Consider the following 17,882-nt stretch of genomic DNA (forward strand, 5'->3'; position numbering starts at 1 on the left):
TCATATTCTTTGCTACCAGCACAGAACATCATTTGTTTTTTATGAATTTCTTTCCTTACAATTAAACCATACAAACAATGCACTGTATATTCATAGAAAAGAAACAGCTCTAATGATATAAGGGCTCTACATGAACAAGAACGGGAGAAGACTAATTTGTTTGGGGGCTTAAAAGTACAATTATTTTTCTGTCCTGGACCGAGTATATGTCTGGTACCACAGTAAATGTGACTTCCAATATCTTTAGGAGAACATTACAAATGAAAACCATTGTGTACATATTTTAAACATTCATTATTTCAAGGGAAAACACATTAGATTTTGACGTGCAAGTTCTCACCAAGTGCATGAGATAGCTGACAACAGAACAGGGAGACACTGGCAACTGTGTGATTGAGCAGGAAACTTATAAATTTCTCCTTGAAATTCTTTCACCTGAATTTCTCCTTGAATTTCAGAACTCTAAACCAGGTGATGGATTCAGCCTTGCGCTCAGACTGTCCGTGCCAAACCTGCTGCAGGCCAAGTGCTGGTGTCTCAGGAGGCCTCAGGACACTAACCCCAACGACAAGTAGTGTACAGCTGGACCCAGAGGGCACTGCCGGCCCTGCTCACCTCTTCGCAGCGATGTCCCAAAGCATCACAGAACATGGCTTCACCAACACAGCACCACTCCTAGTGCCGATACCACACACTAAACCAGACTACATGCTTCACTCCACCGCTGCACCACAGCCTGGCTAACACAGCGGCAGGATGGCCAGGCAGCAGTGCTAACAAACCCCAAGACTGGCAGAAAAGCAGGTAAATAAAAGATATCTTGGATTTCCTGCACACAGCCTACACTGCCTGGAGCTGGGAACCAACACAGGATGAGAGACAGGGAAGACTCACGAAGAAAATCACACTAATCCTGCAGTACAAACCAGCGTCTAACTATCCCTTCCAACTCTACTCCAAGTAAATTATTCCATGCCAATACCAAAATACATCAATTTGACCAATTCCCTTAGAAATTTTCGTAAGGTACTCTAACAAAAGGACCTTTGGTAGGAAGTTACTAGGAGACTGTTCGATACGTGCAGTTGAGTGTGTAAAAGCCCTGGGGCGTCACTGCAGAACATGCTGTCAGCATCAGCCTTAACACCAAGCCCCCGTGGGCTCAGCCCTTGGATGGTGTGTGCCTACGTGGAAGAACCTGTAAGTCTGCTGGTAGCAACGTTCTTCTTTTGGTGGCTATGGAAAACAATATGAAAATTAAGGGAGATTTAATTGTTTCAAAATTAAGGTTGAATTAACTGTTTTATATTATTTAATTATCACTTCCTGATGTATAGTTCAAGGCGAATTACAGTTCCGTTTCAGGACGTTCCTCTAACAGTTTGGAGTGCGGGAGCAGCTGTGACAGAGTCTTGTTTTAATTTCTGCTGGCAGAACTCTGCGTAGCTCTAGGATTTTCCTCTAATCATGCACAGCTCGATTCTCCCTCTAGTACCCAGGAATTCTGAATGAAGGTGTCAGGGACGACAGTGACTTGTGATTTCCACCAGAGTGAGGACGAACTGCTTGTGCTTACAGCTAGCGCAGTTCTCTGTGGGAGCCACGCTGTAATTATGAACAAATTGAAAGCTTTCTATGGTAAGATCACCTGAAAATAAAGGTTCTAAAACACAAGTCTTAGTAATAAATTTATGTAACGTTGTGGCATTAGGTGTAATTGAATTATTATGAGAGGATTAAGAAAATCCTGCAAGAACAATCTGAGTGCCGGGACTTCCCCTCCCACTCCTGCCAAGGAACAGCATATACAGTGTCATGCTAGGAAATAATTGTCACAAAATGGAAATACTGGGCTCTGTAAAATGCTTGATCTGCAACTGGCATTCAGGAGTTTAAAGGAAAGACTCCCCATTAAGGACTTGCTTTCATTCACACCAGTGTTATGCAGGGGTCATCAATTAATGGAAGTTTTTCCAGACTTGTGGGTAGCCGTGGATATCTGTTTTATCTTGGTAAATCTCAGGTGAAATTACCCTCCACCGCTGTAACTCCCACTGACATCTAGGAATGATTCGTTTGGTTTCTGAGACAGCTTCTGTGTGAAACATGGACTCGGTTTGAATCGTTGTCTTTCACATGGTGTAATAACTGCAGAAGACCATGTCTCTGAGTATAATGTTTGTCTGATTCCTATCCACTGCGTATACAATGCCATTGATGACTATGTATTTTATATCCAAAAACTCACTTGACATTGATTGTTGAATTTCACAAAATCAGAGGGATAAGACATAAGAAGAAGATCAAATTGCCACTGAGAATTAAGTAGAAACCATACTTTCTGGCTTCTGTAGTCTGTGCCCTCATTCCTCTATTTTTTTTTTTTTTGCCTGGATTGAATGCCAGTCCTTCTCGGGCAGCTGGGCAGTAACACCCTCCAGCTCGATCTCAGAGGGGTAAGTCCAGCACCCCTCCTGAGTCACACTGATGTTGGTGGCACATGACTCAAACAGAACCTATACAATAGGAATCCAGCTCTCCAGAACATCTCTTCTCCTACTGTTGAGACAGAATAAAGGGATTGGAGGATAAACACATCTGGAAATGTAAGAGAACCAAATTGCATGTGAAAAACATTCTGAAACCTCAGCACAGATCTCTCTGTCTGATCGAACAGTCTGAAGTGACCCCAAAGATGTAATGCAGTTTTGCAATAACCAAGGACCCTAATTCCACCTTGAGCTCCCAGTTCTTGTTGGGAGGTGTTGTTCAGTCCCACATCCTATCCCAGGGGTGTGGAAGTGGAAGTTACATTGGCAGGGACTGGACTCACCTGCTCCTGCTCTACCAACAGCCACAGCCACCCTGTAAGGCTGGTTTTACGGAGTGGCATTAATACAACTGACGACCTTCCCCACAGAGCATTACAGCTATTTTGCCTGGAAATGTGAAGGGAACATAAGGGAGCACCAGGGACAGAAAATGAACTCTTCCATATAGAAACAGTCCTTGTTTCTGAAGCAGAATTTGCAATGTATCTGTGCTATAGCAGATTCTATATAAAATTTACCTTCTGGAGTCAAGCTACTAACGTTATTTTGACTCAGTCAGGCCTCCAAGGCAGGATTTCCATTATTATGGAGATGAACTACCTTTAATGACTGCAATAATATAATTGTACCTCAGGGCAGAATTTCTAATAACACGATTGCACAGTTCTCAAACACTGGTAAGAGATATCTTCAGGGCAGGTTATTCATTAGGGGTGCAGTACACACTAGTAGTTCAGCCTCTAGAGAAGAATATGAAACGTAAAGCAATAAAGCTCTTTTTTTTCCATGGTAATCTCTGCCCTCTGGGCAAGCATTGAACAACACACTTAGTTTTGCCTCCTGGACAGCTGTAGCCTCGAGAGCAGGAGTCCTGGCAGCCCAATCTGATGCACGCTATTTCCATCTCCAGAAAGTTGTCCCTAACATTACGCTCCATCTGAAAAGTCACAAGAGCCCCAGGACAAATGCCTGAATGATTGTCACCGTCAAAGTCAGGCTGTACATCAGAATTCAAAGCAAGGACAAATGCATTAACGTTACTTTTAACTCCACCTGGAGTTGGAGGGACCATCCACGTTTATCAACCTTCACACAATCAAGTTCAGTTTGGAGAAGGCTCCAGATGTTCAGGTGCCTCTCTGAAACTCAAAGGACTCTAATGCTAGTTAAGCTGGAGATTTCATTTGTTTCTCCCACACCTGTCGCAAAGTTCTCTTTTCTGCCCTAGATGAAGAGATTTCAGCAGCAGATTTTCTTGGCATCTTTCTTACCATATCTCAACAGATTTTTTCAACAGCCAGGAAAGTTCTTGTTTGAAGCCCACATGTAAGTGTGGGTGTAAGGATGTACTAGGACTGGACTTCAGTCAATGCTGCCATCCACCAGGGAGGCAGGGAGAAGATAATGTTTCAGCAAAAAAGAAACCAGAAATTTAACCAGCAAGGTTAAGCAGATGACCAGCCACTTGGCCTCTCCTACCCCTGTGAAGTCAGAGAGCACTGATGAACAATGCCGTGATCACAGAAGACAATATAAATCCTTAATTGCACATTTCACACAGTCTCCAGTCACAGATTGCAGGGATGGCATGGTTAATAGAGGCAATGACGAGGATTCAACACCCTTGTCCCCACGGGAGACACAAACAACTGCGCATAAGAACTAAATAGGTCCAAGTGCCAAGCCAACGGAGCAGTGTTCATTAAGACATTTTGCCAGATAGGTCCTGCTGGAAGCTCTGGCTGGCAGAAAAACCCCAGGGCTGAAGTAGCAGAAAATTTCACACCTGCTTGGGCACATTTCACGTCTGATTTCCCATCCAGGGCTCAGTGCCTGAGTGGGAGGCTCCGGCTGGGTGAGGTGCGCTGGCAGGCGTGGGATGAGGAGCATGGCATTTCTACAGTCTGCATTGAGCACAGCTCTCAACTACCTTTTTTTCTTTTTTTTTTCCTCCCCAACTGCTGCACCAGAAAAATAGACATATTTTTTTCTCATACGAGACAATCTAGTGATGTTTTTCATCACATCTTAGCAGGTTTTTATGACTAAACCTGCCTTGGGTGAAGCTGGGTCAGGAGATCATGGTAGGTGCACCCAGGGAATTGCTCCTTAAAATACTTGCATGGAGGTGTGTACACTTCAGGGTGTGCTCTGGTGTGAATTCCACCACGATGTGACTTCAGGTGATAAAGTTTTAGTGGGGGGAGCTAGCAGGTGACTGAGAAAAGGGAACACTATTTTCACAAAGCTTTGAATAAACCTGCAGTTTTTTGAGGTGTATCTCTTCCTCTGAAACTTGGTGGAAATTGGCTGAAACATCAGTAGCCCATTGTAATAGCCAATTCAGAAGTTATCTGTGATGACAGGAACAGGCAAACTGAACCACCACCTAGCCATGAGGTACAAGTGAACAAGCCCCTTCCCTTGGAAAGCTGGGACCCAGCGTCCTCTGCTGTATTACAGCAGCTGACTTTTAGGAAAGTTTGCAGAAGAAAGAGTAGCGCTAGAAAAAAATCACTTTGTTGTCAGCATTACATAGCAGTGACAAAGCAAGAAACGGAGTTGCTCTCACTTGTTTCCTTTCCTAATCCCTGACTCACATAAACCCCTGCTTCCTCTCCCACTCGCTATATTTAAATGAGGAGATGACACCACAGCACGCCTAGGAGAGCAGCTTCAGAGAAAACAGCAAATGTTAGCTGCGAACTTTGCCAGCAACCTCCAGCATTTAGTATCTCCCCCCCCTCACCACAATCTTCACCAGAAGAACAAGCTACTTCAGTTTTAAAAACCAATGTATATTGATATGCTATAGCGTCAGCCTTGCCCGGCTCTGTGCCCTGGCTGCTAACAGAAGCTCTGCACACACCTCATCACCCAACTCCTTTTATCCTAAGAGACGAAGTCAAGTGGTTCATAGACAATTGCATCCTAAATACCAGATATCAGGTGGCAAGTCAGAAATACGTTGTGCCTTATTTTACTTCTCTGGCTAAAAATGTATTACAGCTTTTCACACACTCATACAAATCATCTCAGTATATATTTTAACGTCCATTATAGGCAGGTTGGCTGGAGCAAGACTAGACTTTGTGAGACAAAACAAACAAACAAACCAAACCAACCAACCAAAAAACCAACAGCTCTATCCAACAGGTTTAAATTTTTAAAAATAACATTTTCCCATAATTTCTGGCTCTTTTGTCTGTACTCACAGGTCACGATTTTTCCCACCAATCCATTGCAATAAAAGAGGTATATCGCACTTTGAGGTGTCCTACACTACTCTACAGGTCCCTTTCTCAGATGCTGCATAAGCGGAACAGGTAACACAACCCAGAGTCAGCAACTGCTACAAGCACAGAAGCAATGCGTGTGGATTTAAAAAGTAGGCTCTTATTCCTAATAACGTTTTCCCGTGAACTTAAAAAAAAAAAAAAATATGACTTAGCCAGTCTGAAAAAGCCATCTCCAAGTTAGGCATTATGACTGCCAAATTAATTACTGACCCTGAATAACTCCTGTTTGCAGGACATTGAGTAATTTACCAGGAGAGTGTAATTTGCAGTGGAGGGTTTCAGGGATATACTGCTGGGGATTTTTTTTGAAAAACAATGGCTATTTAGAGCAATCCAGAGGCAAAATATTTGCTTTTTAGAATGTATCTTTATCAGCTTCTTGGCAGGGGTGCTTTAATAGTACACAGAGACTGGGATGAACACAATGGGAATAGAAATATTGGCCCAAGCTCCTTGAGGTTGAACACTGGCTGTTTTCACATTTATTTGCAAGTCAATTTTAGGAAGCTATTAATGACAAATTTAGCTTTCATTGCTGAAAGCCCCTGGGTTGGAGCAAGCTAATGAAATAAATGGTTACTTTAAAACATTACCTCTCATTTTCTCTTAGGATGTCTTTTCCTTTCTTCCAAGAATAAGTAGGTCTGGGGGAAGCTTTCGGCTTACACTCAATGATTACTTCACCACCCACTTTCACAAGAGTTAACTTTTTCAAGAGAGTTTTGGAAAAATCTGGACCGACAGCTGAAAGAAAAAAAAAAAACAGATCAGAATTACCTCTGGAAAAGGTAGTCGGACACATTAGAATATTCCAGGGTTTCTTCTCACCTGTAATTGCTGAATGATCTGCTTTAAAATTTTATTTTTAATACTTTATATTCACAGTTGTTGCCAGAAGAGGGTCTTTTATTTTGATGCTATAAAGCTGAGAGACCTTGACACAGCCAGGTCTTGAACCAAGCAAAACAAGGCAAGACTTCAGTAGTCATCAGGGCACAGGGTACTCTCCAATCATCTGTCTTAGTTTCTCCAGGGCACAAACTTCTATTTTGTGAAAAACAGTCAAATGTTCATTGAGGCAAACACCAAAGCCCTGCAGACAGTCTGCAACCTGACTGCAAGGCAGGCCCGGCACGGAGGAGATTGTTTGGCTTCTGATGCCTGCCTCAAAGGATTTTTAATGATTTATTTGATGAGACCAAATGACAGGCAGAGCTCGGAGGAAGCTGCCTCTAGGAAGACCAGAAGGTTTTATTTATATCAAATAGGAAAATAATTTTTTTTCAGTACAGAAAGCTCAAAGCAAATAGGTGAGGCAACTTAAGGGTTTCATGAACAGCTCTTGACCTGCTCACTTCGTCTTTGCTCACAGGAGTTTGCTCTCAGACAGCCCAGTGGCAGCAAACTCTGCCCAGTCCCTCCTGGTCCCCACAAATTCTCTCCATCCCTGTGCCTTCTGCCATGTCGTCATATCCCCAAGCTTGCAGCTGTTTGCTCATCTTTCTTTCTTGCTGTACCCTGCAAGGTGAGAGTTTAGATCACTGTGCATTGCAACTGCTTGATGCTCCAGAAAATGATCTAAAGCTCACCTGAATCAGCTGGGAGACAAAAACCTGCAGTGTGATACAGAAAGCAAATTCATTTTTCCTACAGCATCTTGCCTGCCTCCATTCTTTTGAATATCATTCCTGCCGCAAAAGAGTTGAATATAAAAAATAATCCTACGTTGATAACATGATGGGCTTTATGATCTCATAGATCTCTTCTACCTTCCACTTTTATGAAACAGAATTCACAAATCTCTGAGCTGTCCTGCCTGCTATGTCTAACCATAGAGAGCTGATTCATTTTAGCATAAGGGAAAACGTATATGTTATTAAAGACTGTAAGAGCCACCTGAAAAACAACACCTTATATATAAAACATTTCAAAATTAAGGCAGCATCCTGAGGATTCCAATGCACTCAGAACCAGATGAAGCTTAGCTATAACATAATATCATAATTAATGTATTATTACTTTTTGGAAAATTTTTCAGATGACTGTCCAAAATTTATCGGCAAAATAGATGTGTGAATAATCTTGTTATTTCCATCTCTGTAAGCATCAGCTTAGACTTTTTTTTTTTTTAAGTAACTTTCTACTTACCTGCAATCCTGCCTGTGACAGAGGAGTTACACGACATGGGTTTTATTCTATGATGGCTGACAAACAAAGTAGTTATCGAGGGATAAAAACTACTGAAATTTAGGGGTAGGAGGAAAATCTAGTCTGATTCTTATGCAAGATATTCAGCCCTCAGCCACAGACTGAGTCTTCCCTACGAAACACCGTATCACTAGGAGTTGCAACAGACTTGTTCAGGTGGTGGTACCTTGTGAAACAGCTTCTTGTACTCGTCTATGGGTTTTGTGAAATAAATAGGTCAGTTAGCTGAAAATAAAGAGTTGCTTGTATGAAGACAAAAAAAAAAAAAGGTCTCTTCTGTAGGTACACACGCTTATGGATGAGACAGGGATGTAAAATGTTGCATCTGAAATTTAGAAACTCTGGGCTCCGTTCTCAGCACTTCCGTAGCCTCCCTGTGCCACTTGAGGGGTAATGCATTTAATGGCTCCACACCTTGTTTGTAAAATGAGGATTTCAATTTCATTTTTTTCCTCACTCTAGGCCTCTCTCCCCATTTTTTTCAAACGTTTAGCCTGAAAACTCTTCCAGGCAGTGATTGCATTTTACTATATGCTTTTACAATGCCCAGCACAACAGGATTCTGGTTCTAGCTGAAGACTCCAGGCAATATAATTGGCAACAATAATAGAGAAGAATCACTCTGAGAAAAGCTCTATCTGTAATTTTCCATTTCTCTTTTTCACTTAATTTTGCTATAAGCCTCACTTGCTATTAGTGGTGTTTAATCATTTCAAGTGCTTAACTTCAGGACCTGTTAAAAAAACCATTTTTATACTCAGAAAGATCTGTTTAAAAGCTAACATTTCTCAGCGAGAGCTCAGAATATTGACCTCCTCTGAAAACCCTTGTGAAAAGGAAAACATACTGTTTTTCTTTAAAAATGCCAAATTAAATCACCGATCCATAGAAATTGATGTGCAGCACACCATTCTGGTACTTCTCATGTGACACACAGAAGCAAGATGGTGTAATCTAGATGAGAAGTCGGCCAAGTACAATTTATCTGGCAGGTTTTTAAGAGCAGGCTCTCCAAAGTCTTTGCTCTTGGTGCCAACATGGGGTCTACATGGGGATGTCCCTCTTACCTCTAAAGCTTGGTGAGGGTAGAAATCACGTTCGTTATAAATACCCTGAATTCTCCGTTTTCAGTCACATTTCTCTGTGTGGTGGCTCAGTCTGCATTGAGTGTGCAGACGATGCTGTCTTGTTATTGCAGGCCTGGTCTTCAACCTGCAGTCCAAAAATGTCAGTGACCACGTTCTCAGGACCAGCATCAATGCCATCGCTGGCTCCGAGAGGCCACTGGGTACTCGGGGCTGCTGGGCCCCAGGAGGGCTGGAGGCACGCACTAACAGCCCACACCCTCCGAGATCTGCCTTCCTGACAAAGGCTCACATCTCCAGGGGTTTTGAATAGACAGGGAAAGCATCAGGGGGCTTATTTGAATTTCTTTCATGCAGAAACACGCCCAATATATCTTAGTGCTGTGAAGTCTGATTTATTGAACATTATTGTACTTTTCTTGAACAGCAACAATGACAATCTTTCAAATGATTTTTTTTTTTTTCTATCCAGGCATGTATCGCTGCTGATAAAAATGACCGATATTGAAAATGCCATAATCAGAAAAGACCTCATGCTTTGTTCTTCAGGATAAAGCAGGGAATTATGCTATTGAACACACACTTTGAAAACAACTAAAGCACTATTTCTGAATTGCAAATTCTATTTGACTCTTCAAAACTACATACATATTTTGACTTATTGGTTCCTAGGCCTATCACTCACACATGAACTTTCAGAGCAACATTTGGGGGTGAGGTGCAGACCTGCAGGACAGCTGAAGTCAGGAGGGGCCTCGAAGGTGGTCCAGCCCCAGCTCCTTCCAGCAGGGCCAGCCTGAGCAGGTTGCCCAGTGCCGTGTCCAGTTGGGTGCTGAATATTTCCAAAGATGGAAGTGACACAACCTCTCTGGGCAACCTGTTCCAGCTTTTGAAGCAGTAAAAAACAAATTCTATGTTCAAATGGTATTTTCTGTGTTTCAGTTCATGCCCATTGCTCTTATCTGGGCACTGGGCATCACTGAGCTGAGCCTGTTTCTGTAATCCTGCTGCCTCCTTACACATCAGTAACACCCCCAGAGCTGTCTCCAATAGTTCCCATTAGGTTTTGTTGAGGAAAGCAGGGAAAACAGCTTGTTAATTCAGTACAGAGTGTGAGTCTGGAGACTTGAATTCTGTTCTCATTCAGAGACACATCTTCTGGATTTCACTTTAAGCCTGATTCTAACCCGCTGGAGGAGCTGAGGACTCTCAGTTCACAGGAGCTTCTCCTGATACTAACAGAGAAAACTAGAGTAGGGGTACACAAAACAGGTGGGGCAGGAGTTATTTTTCTTGGTGAGGGTTTGGGACTGAAGCATCGTGATTGCCGTTTGGATGGCGAATGGTCTATTCGGACAGAAGGGTTTTCAACATCTCCTCAGGACAGTCCGTCTCTGCAGCCCACGAGCAGGCAGCTACTGTCCAGTGTGCTTTGAACTGGGGCAATACGTGGGTGTCTCCACAACATGTTTCTAACAGCAAGAGGTGAGTGAGCTTGCCAGCTCTCTGTGCTCAGTTACCTGGATGAATACGAGAATACGGGATCATGTAAAGAAATCTGTTCTCTATATATCCACTTTCTCAAGTTTTCATTTTATGCTCTATTTAAAAACAACAACTTGACAAAAATCCTCAGCAGCACTTCTGCTTCAGACACCGAAACTTGGCAGAACCAGTTTGGTTTAAAGCTGTGCCAATTTTGGAAGGTTTGTAGCACTCAGGAAAGTAAACTTACCTATGACACTCAGTTCTGCACTGGCAAAAATGATGCCATGTCTGTTTTCTGCTACACACTGATACATCCCGGCGTCCGACAGGCTGACGTTCGCTATCGTCAGTGAGCCCTGCTCTATCTGAACTCTGCCCTGTAAGAAACAGTGAAACAAAGAAGTGAGTAAGGAGATCCCTCCTTGGAACATAACCCCAGCAGGAGTTGTGCCATACTGTGTCCAGGTAGAGAAAAAAAGGTAGGGGCAACAAGAAAAAATTGCATGCTCCAATCTATTTGTCTGCCAACTAAATTCTTGTCAGGTTACATAGTAAGTGGAAAAAAACAATACAGTAGTTGGTAAATGTAATTTAAATTGGAAGACTTTCCCTTGACTTCTCATTGATTTAATACCCAAACCGTTTAGATTAATCTCCCTTTCAAGTAAGTAAACTTGAATAAAAAATTGCACTTTTGTTCCGTGGTGGCATATCAGAGCCAACCTCATTCTTTAAAGCAATGGCATTACAGGTATACGGGGCAACGAAGGTCTGGAAGACTGGTTGCCATCTTAGCTGGTACAATGGGAAATATTCAAAATCCTCTGCATTTTTTTGAAAAGAATATAGATGTTAATAATTTAATGATCCTTTTCTTTGTATCAGCCACTAACATGATTTAAGTACAAGACCATCTGCTAGTGACCAGCATGAAGCAAGTAAAATTAGTGTGTGGAACAAAAGACCACAGTATCATTTGTCAGCCTAAGGATATGGAGCTCATGTTATCAATTTTAATAAGTAAAACAAAGTGTTCCCTCCCTTCCCAGGAGTTTCACCATTAAAACAAAATAGTAATATAAAGAGCTATTGGCCTTCTACTTGGCCGTAGGGTGGAAATTTAATGTTTGTGCAATCTTTGTCAGGGTTTGATCAAATCTGGGCAGCCATGTTCTTTCACAGTAAGTGAAGGGGAAAAATGCAGTTTACTGTGAAATCAGTGCTTTGGTAATTTGTTTAGTTTGCCGTTGTAATTGAGGCAATTGCAGGACTGAACAATTCCCCTTGGTGGTTAGAAGATGCTCTTGCTCTGCTCCTATGGATCACCCATCTAGGCCGTTCTTCGTGTCCCTGGAAGGAGGGCAGGAGGAATGGGAATGCTGCTAGAGACCAGCAGAAATGGTTTCGGTAGCAGCTAAGGTTTCAGCAGCATCTGAAGTTCACCTCAAAACCATAAACTGAAAAAATGAATCCATGTCCATCCATAGTCCCACTCAGCCTTTCCCACTTTCTCACATGCACGTTTCCGCTCTTAGATTTGCACTGTGGATCCTTCATTTCAAGGAGGAGCTTTAAACCCACAGCTATCCGGACACCCTATGTGTCATTAACAACAGCTCTCTTGAAGCCAACATCTGCCCATGAGAAAGGACGGGGTGTCTCCCTCTCCTCCAGCCCAGGACCTCAATGCCATAGAGAAGCACCCACCAGGTATGACAAGGAATTGCCTACAGAGCATGGGGATTTCAGAACACTGCCATCACTTCCATTTCTATTCCAAAAGTTATAAAATATGCAGAATGAGAAAGCCACCCCAGCAGCACCTACCTGGGGCAGCAGTGGCTCCCCGTCCTTCAGCCAGCGGTACGAGGGCTTCGGCCTCCCGCTCGCACGGCATTCCCAGAAAACACTTTCCTCAATGGCTGCGTGTGCATCGCTGATTTTCTGAATCCAGTTGGGCTGAGCTGCAATGCAGAAGGAATGAATAAAGCCTCATGTCTGCAAACAATAGCATGCCCTTCAGGATGCAAGCAACCATACGTTTCTTTATCATCACATTTCAGGGCTGGATTTAAAAACATGCTTACTAACCATGAAGATCCATTTTACTTTGTTTTCCCGAGTTCAGTTCTAATTCCTGAAGGTAGCATGTGCAAGATCAGAACCTGCTCTCCTAACTTTTATTTTTAATAAAGACATTTAATGAAAAAGAGCAGCTTCAGAAACACAGATCATCATCATCATCACCATATCAAAACAAAGCAATGGTTCACATGCTGCCCCAGTGGAATAGATGGCATTGTTGGACCACTGAGCCTTCAAAAAGAGACATTTAGTATTCAACTGAAAAAAAAAAAAAATTTAGAGCTATCTCCACACTGAAATTAAGATTATACATGGAACTTTTAAATTCCATGATTCACTGATTCAGGCACAAATAATATATTCTCAGACATTTTTTTAGGCTTGGGTGAGATCCATGGAATACTGTCCTATGAAGATCTTCCATGTGTATGAAAAACTGTTTGGAGTCGATAATTATATTGATGACATTGAAGAAACCTAATAACTCCAAAAGCAGATATTGGAGATAAATTTTAGAATTTGGTGACAAATGGTGCTGGTAGTTTTCAGACACTTATGCAATTATATTTTAAGTTATGTTTTACATATTATTATCGGAGTTTGTTGTCATTTGTTTGTTTTTAACATATAGATTAAGTTTAGCCAGACCCTACATGCAGATCAAAATTGCCACTTGTTTTTTGGAGACCATGCAAACCCTTTTTCTTATGTTACCTTCACAAACCTCATCAGTCTAGATTTATCTACAATACTTTTCAGAAAATACCATAAAAAAAAAAAGAGGGAAATAAAAAAAACCAGTGAGTTCAGTTTTTTTAGTGGTCATTTACCCTATTTTGAAGTAAAAAAATCTGAGAGACTTAGTAGGAAGATATAACCAGCAGAGGTCTCCAAGAACCTGGCTAATCCCCTTTCACATGTAATCAGATAAAAAAAAAATTAAGATTACTCCAAGAGAAAAAAAAAATAATAAAAAATTATATCTCCTTTAGATAGAAACAGGGACCAGAAAAAAGATCTGAAAGGATAAATTAAAAAACGTTATATGAAAATGCTAAGTTGAACTTAAAGTTGGTATGACTATACTTAAACTATTGGCATGTCTACCATTATGAGATGCTGGATATACACTCTCAGAGAGCTCAGTGCCTTTTAAAACTCTGTTCAGACTGCGACAGATGTGTGCCTAATCCCACATCCACCTCATTGCGTGCTTCCCTTCTCACTGTGTCTGTAAACAACAAAGCACAGAAGAAAGCGGAAGAACTTTGCACAGAATCTTAAATATGCCACAAGAAATATTCCAAGGGACTTGTAAGAAAAGCAGAAAGTCAAACTGAACATAATGACAATGCTGGAGCAAGAGAAGGAGCTGAAAAGGAGAGGTGAGTGGTGCTTGCTTCTCTGGCTGCCCCTTCTGCCCTGTAGTACGTTAAGCTTGTTTATTAACTGTATCTGAAGACATATGAAAAGGAAAGGCTTTAAATGTAGGAAGATGAAAGTCAGCTCTGTCTTTTGGAGTAAGAACTTGAACAATTCCATTGAGCCGAGACACCCTGTGCAACTCCGCAGGTTCACTGGCTCAAGGACATTTGCAGATTACTCATGAGTCTCCATATTTACTATTCTAATAGCATCTAACTCATGGTTTTGAAAAGAGTCTTATGATATCGTAAAAAGAGCTCTGCAAAACCACACAGATCCATTTGCCTTTCTGCAGTAGTGTTTTACTGATTTCCCACAAGAAAACAAAAAAAGCAGACAAAACAACTGAAAGGAACCTGCAAAATTATAAAACGCATAAAAGGCACAGTGGGCTCTACAGCATATAAATGTAAGCTATGTAAAAAGAAAGAAAACAGAAAAACCCTCATGTGAGGAGCAAAGCCGACTCAAGATTTAGCCTTATTTCAATTCAATACTTATCCTCATTGCAGGCAATCAGGCTCCCTGACTAAGGCAAGTTCTTACTCAACCCAGTGAAAGACTCATACCCATCCAGTCCTTCATTTACAGAGTGCATGTTACAAGCGTGAAATCCTACCCTGCGGAACTGTGCGCAGATTTAGACCCGCGGTGCTGGAAGCGCCAGGAGCCTGCGGGCAGCCCGTTCGCTGCAATGCACGCGTGGCACCCGTGAGCCATGGGCTCACACCACGGTCCATCCTTTCCAGTTATTTAACCTGGTTAAACTTTCCATCCTACAGCTATTTATGTTGCAGATGACTACGGAACAAGCATATTAGGTCAAAAAAAAAAAAAAAAAAAGCTCAGAGAAAACTGGAGGAGCCCTTTGTTTCCCAGGAACTTAGTTCTCTGCTGCTCTTTGGGAGACATTTCTAATTAGGTCAACCTCTCCTTTGAACAGCTCATTTCAGAGAATACCAGGCACACTCTTGACTTAATCTTGAGTAATACACAAGGGTTGGTCCATGGAGCGAATATGTTTGAGTCACCAAATGAGAGTTGCCATAATATAATGAAATCTGACAGCCTCCCATTGGGGATCATACCAAGAAACGGTAATGTGCCACAAGATTTCAAGCACGATAATTAAAATAATTCAAATAAGGGTATGAAATCAGCTCTATGCTACATTTTCTGGTATAGCTGCATTGTTCAAGATAACTTTTTTTTTTTTTTTAAAATTTAATGACTGGTAGTAGTGTTCTTGAAAAAGTCTTTCATTTCATTTCTGTGGTGCTGAGCAAAGACAAATTCTTCCATATGATGGGACTGGAAATATTATGGCTGTATTAGGGGTACAGGCTTTGGTTGGAAAGATCCCGGAGGAAAAATCTGGTACTAAAGAAAAAAAATTACACATAAGTTGATAAGAATTCATCTGAGTTGCAAAGAAAAATCATATAATATATAAAGTGGAAGAAAAAGCTTAAAATATAAGCATGACACTTGCACAATGATAGTTTTAAAGAAAAATATCCCCCCTCCTAGGTGATGATAGCTGCCTAGAATGGGTCTCAGGTGGACAAAAGCACAATGATAAGTATGGGTTAAAAAAAACAAAACCACAAAAACCACCAACCTTTTTTACTTAGCCTTCACAAACAAAGTGGGGCATTTTAAACCAGGTGATTACAGAATAACGCCCAAGTATACTCTTGCTTCTTCAAGAGAAAACAATCTAGAGTGAGTCTGTTCCCTATAACAAACTGAGAGGCAAAAGTAGGCACTGGGAATCTAGACTAGAAATCACGTCCTGAAATACGTTTGAAAATGAAATGACACAGCCGATGATGATGCTTCATATCAGAAATAAGGAACAAAACCAAGGAATTCTGGGAGCAACGTGAGAAGTAAAACAGAAATAAATCTGTAGGACTTGTTAAGCTCCTGCGAGTTCAAAACAACCCAAAAGACTAAAGCAAATGAGGTACTAATACATACACAAAATCCAATTCTTGGTCGGTGTATATTGATTTCAGTGTTCCTAAGCCAATTTATAGCAGCTGATGACCTAGAGCAGGCTGTGTAATTCATCATTAATGGCAGATGAAGGGCTGAATGACTGTCCATTACTCTATCTATTCTGAGGAGATTGAGACTGAGCCCAGGATCAGAAATGCCTAAAGACCAGAAAGCCAAGCATAAGAAATAAGAAAAACAGATGGGAGAAATACATGAGTAATTAAAAATAAACGATACAGCCAGTGTATAAAGTTTGTGCAGACAAGTGCACACGTCATCCTGGTCCAAATGGGGATATAGCTTCTGTAAACAACACCCATATGTCCCTAATTTGTTGTCATTCCCAACGATCACAAGAATGTGAAACCAGACTTCAAGTTACCACTTTTTCTCTTCTCTTCCTTTCCTCCTCTTAATCTCTTCCTCCTGACCTCTGCTGCCAACTGAAGACTATTTGAGATCCATACAAGTCTCAAACGTGCAAATCTCCCCCGCAAAGTCATTTGCTTGAATGTCACATCAAAATCATCTCCCTTCATTTGCCTGTGTCCAATACTACTGCTTGGGCAGTTTGTCTCCTTTCTGCCTTTCTGGAAGATTGACCCTAATTCACCAGCTGAAGAGCTCTGCTTGTTACTAAAATATTAAGTATCGGAGGAAAAGAAACAAAGGAGAATTCAAAGGAACTAATCTAGCTGATAAAATCTACTTAAATTGTCCCTTACCTGTATTTAATTCCGGTTCCATAAGCTATTCTGCACCACTGCATGACTTTTTCCCCATTTATGTCAGGCACCAAAAGTCTGTGTGTATTACAGGCACGTTCATACAGACCAGACCTCAGGGATTTATTTATTTTTAATCACTGATGCTCTAGACTGTAGTGACCCAGGAGAATAAGGAAGATGTGGGTATTCTCTGAGTAGCCTTCACTCTTCATTTCTTATACCTGCTTTAGCTTCTCACGATGAAGAGCTATTTTTAGAAGGCAAAATGACAGTAATTTGAGCACTTTTTCTGAATCTCCTAAAAATTGATTTATCTTTAAGCAGGTTTCCAGCTATCCCTAGGAAAAGGGGAAGTAGAGGAGAAAGATGCCTGCTGTCTGTGCAGAAAACCCTTACTTCCTTCAGGCGGCACATTATTCAAAACTCAGAGTTATTTCATCCTGCACGAAAGTCTGAGAAAACACACATTCTGCTGGCAGGAGGGAAGCCATCCTTATCCAGAACACTGATTTTCCCCTGGGAGAGTGCAACCAACAGAGATGGGCACCGCAGTGATTGCTCCCACAGCCAGCTGCTGCTTGCAGAAAGGATGGATTTGGCTGCTGGCCGGTCTTTAAGTGGTGGTTAACCAAGAGTTAAATTGGCACACTATTCAGAAACAACACGAGATTTGAGAACTTTAAATAAAATTAATATGGAGATGCTTGAAGGTGGGAACTTGATTTCTAATATGTCTACATAATGGGTAGCAAACTAGGTTTTCTGATGAAGCATGTAAATTATAAATAATAATATCATATACTTGTGCTATTTATGTTAATTTTCTTGTATTTTATCAGTCCAGTAACTCATATTATTTCAAGTGTTTTTGATTTTTTTTCAGCAAAGTCTTTGTGATCTGGGGCCTAAGTGGAGTAGGGACATACAATTCCCTGATTTTCACTTATGCAATTTTCCTTTTCCGACCTCTAACAACAATGAAGAACATAATGTGATTTACATTTGAGC

At 41.4% G+C, this 17,882-nt stretch overlaps 1 protein-coding gene across 1 annotated transcript in view; it reads right to left on the bottom strand.

The window, feature by feature from the left end:
• LOC308186472 (contactin-4-like) overlaps positions 1-17,882 on the bottom strand; it is an 82,792-nt gene that overhangs the window by 13,217 nt on the left and 51,693 nt on the right. Inside the window, exons 7-9 of the mRNA XM_080608597.1 lie at positions 12,460-12,596; positions 10,880-11,009; positions 6,445-6,595 (exon numbers count right to left, since the gene is read on the bottom strand). Of these exons, the coding sequence (XP_080464723.1) occupies positions 6,445-6,595; positions 10,880-11,009; positions 12,460-12,596 (418 nt within the window). The remainder of the gene's footprint in view (positions 1-6,444; positions 6,596-10,879; positions 11,010-12,459; positions 12,597-17,882) is intronic.

Source organism: Anser brachyrhynchus (genome assembly GCF_964034855.1).
Source record: "Anser brachyrhynchus genome assembly, contig: SCAFFOLD_373, whole genome shotgun sequence".
NCBI lineage: Eukaryota > Metazoa > Chordata > Aves > Anseriformes > Anatidae > Anser > Anser brachyrhynchus.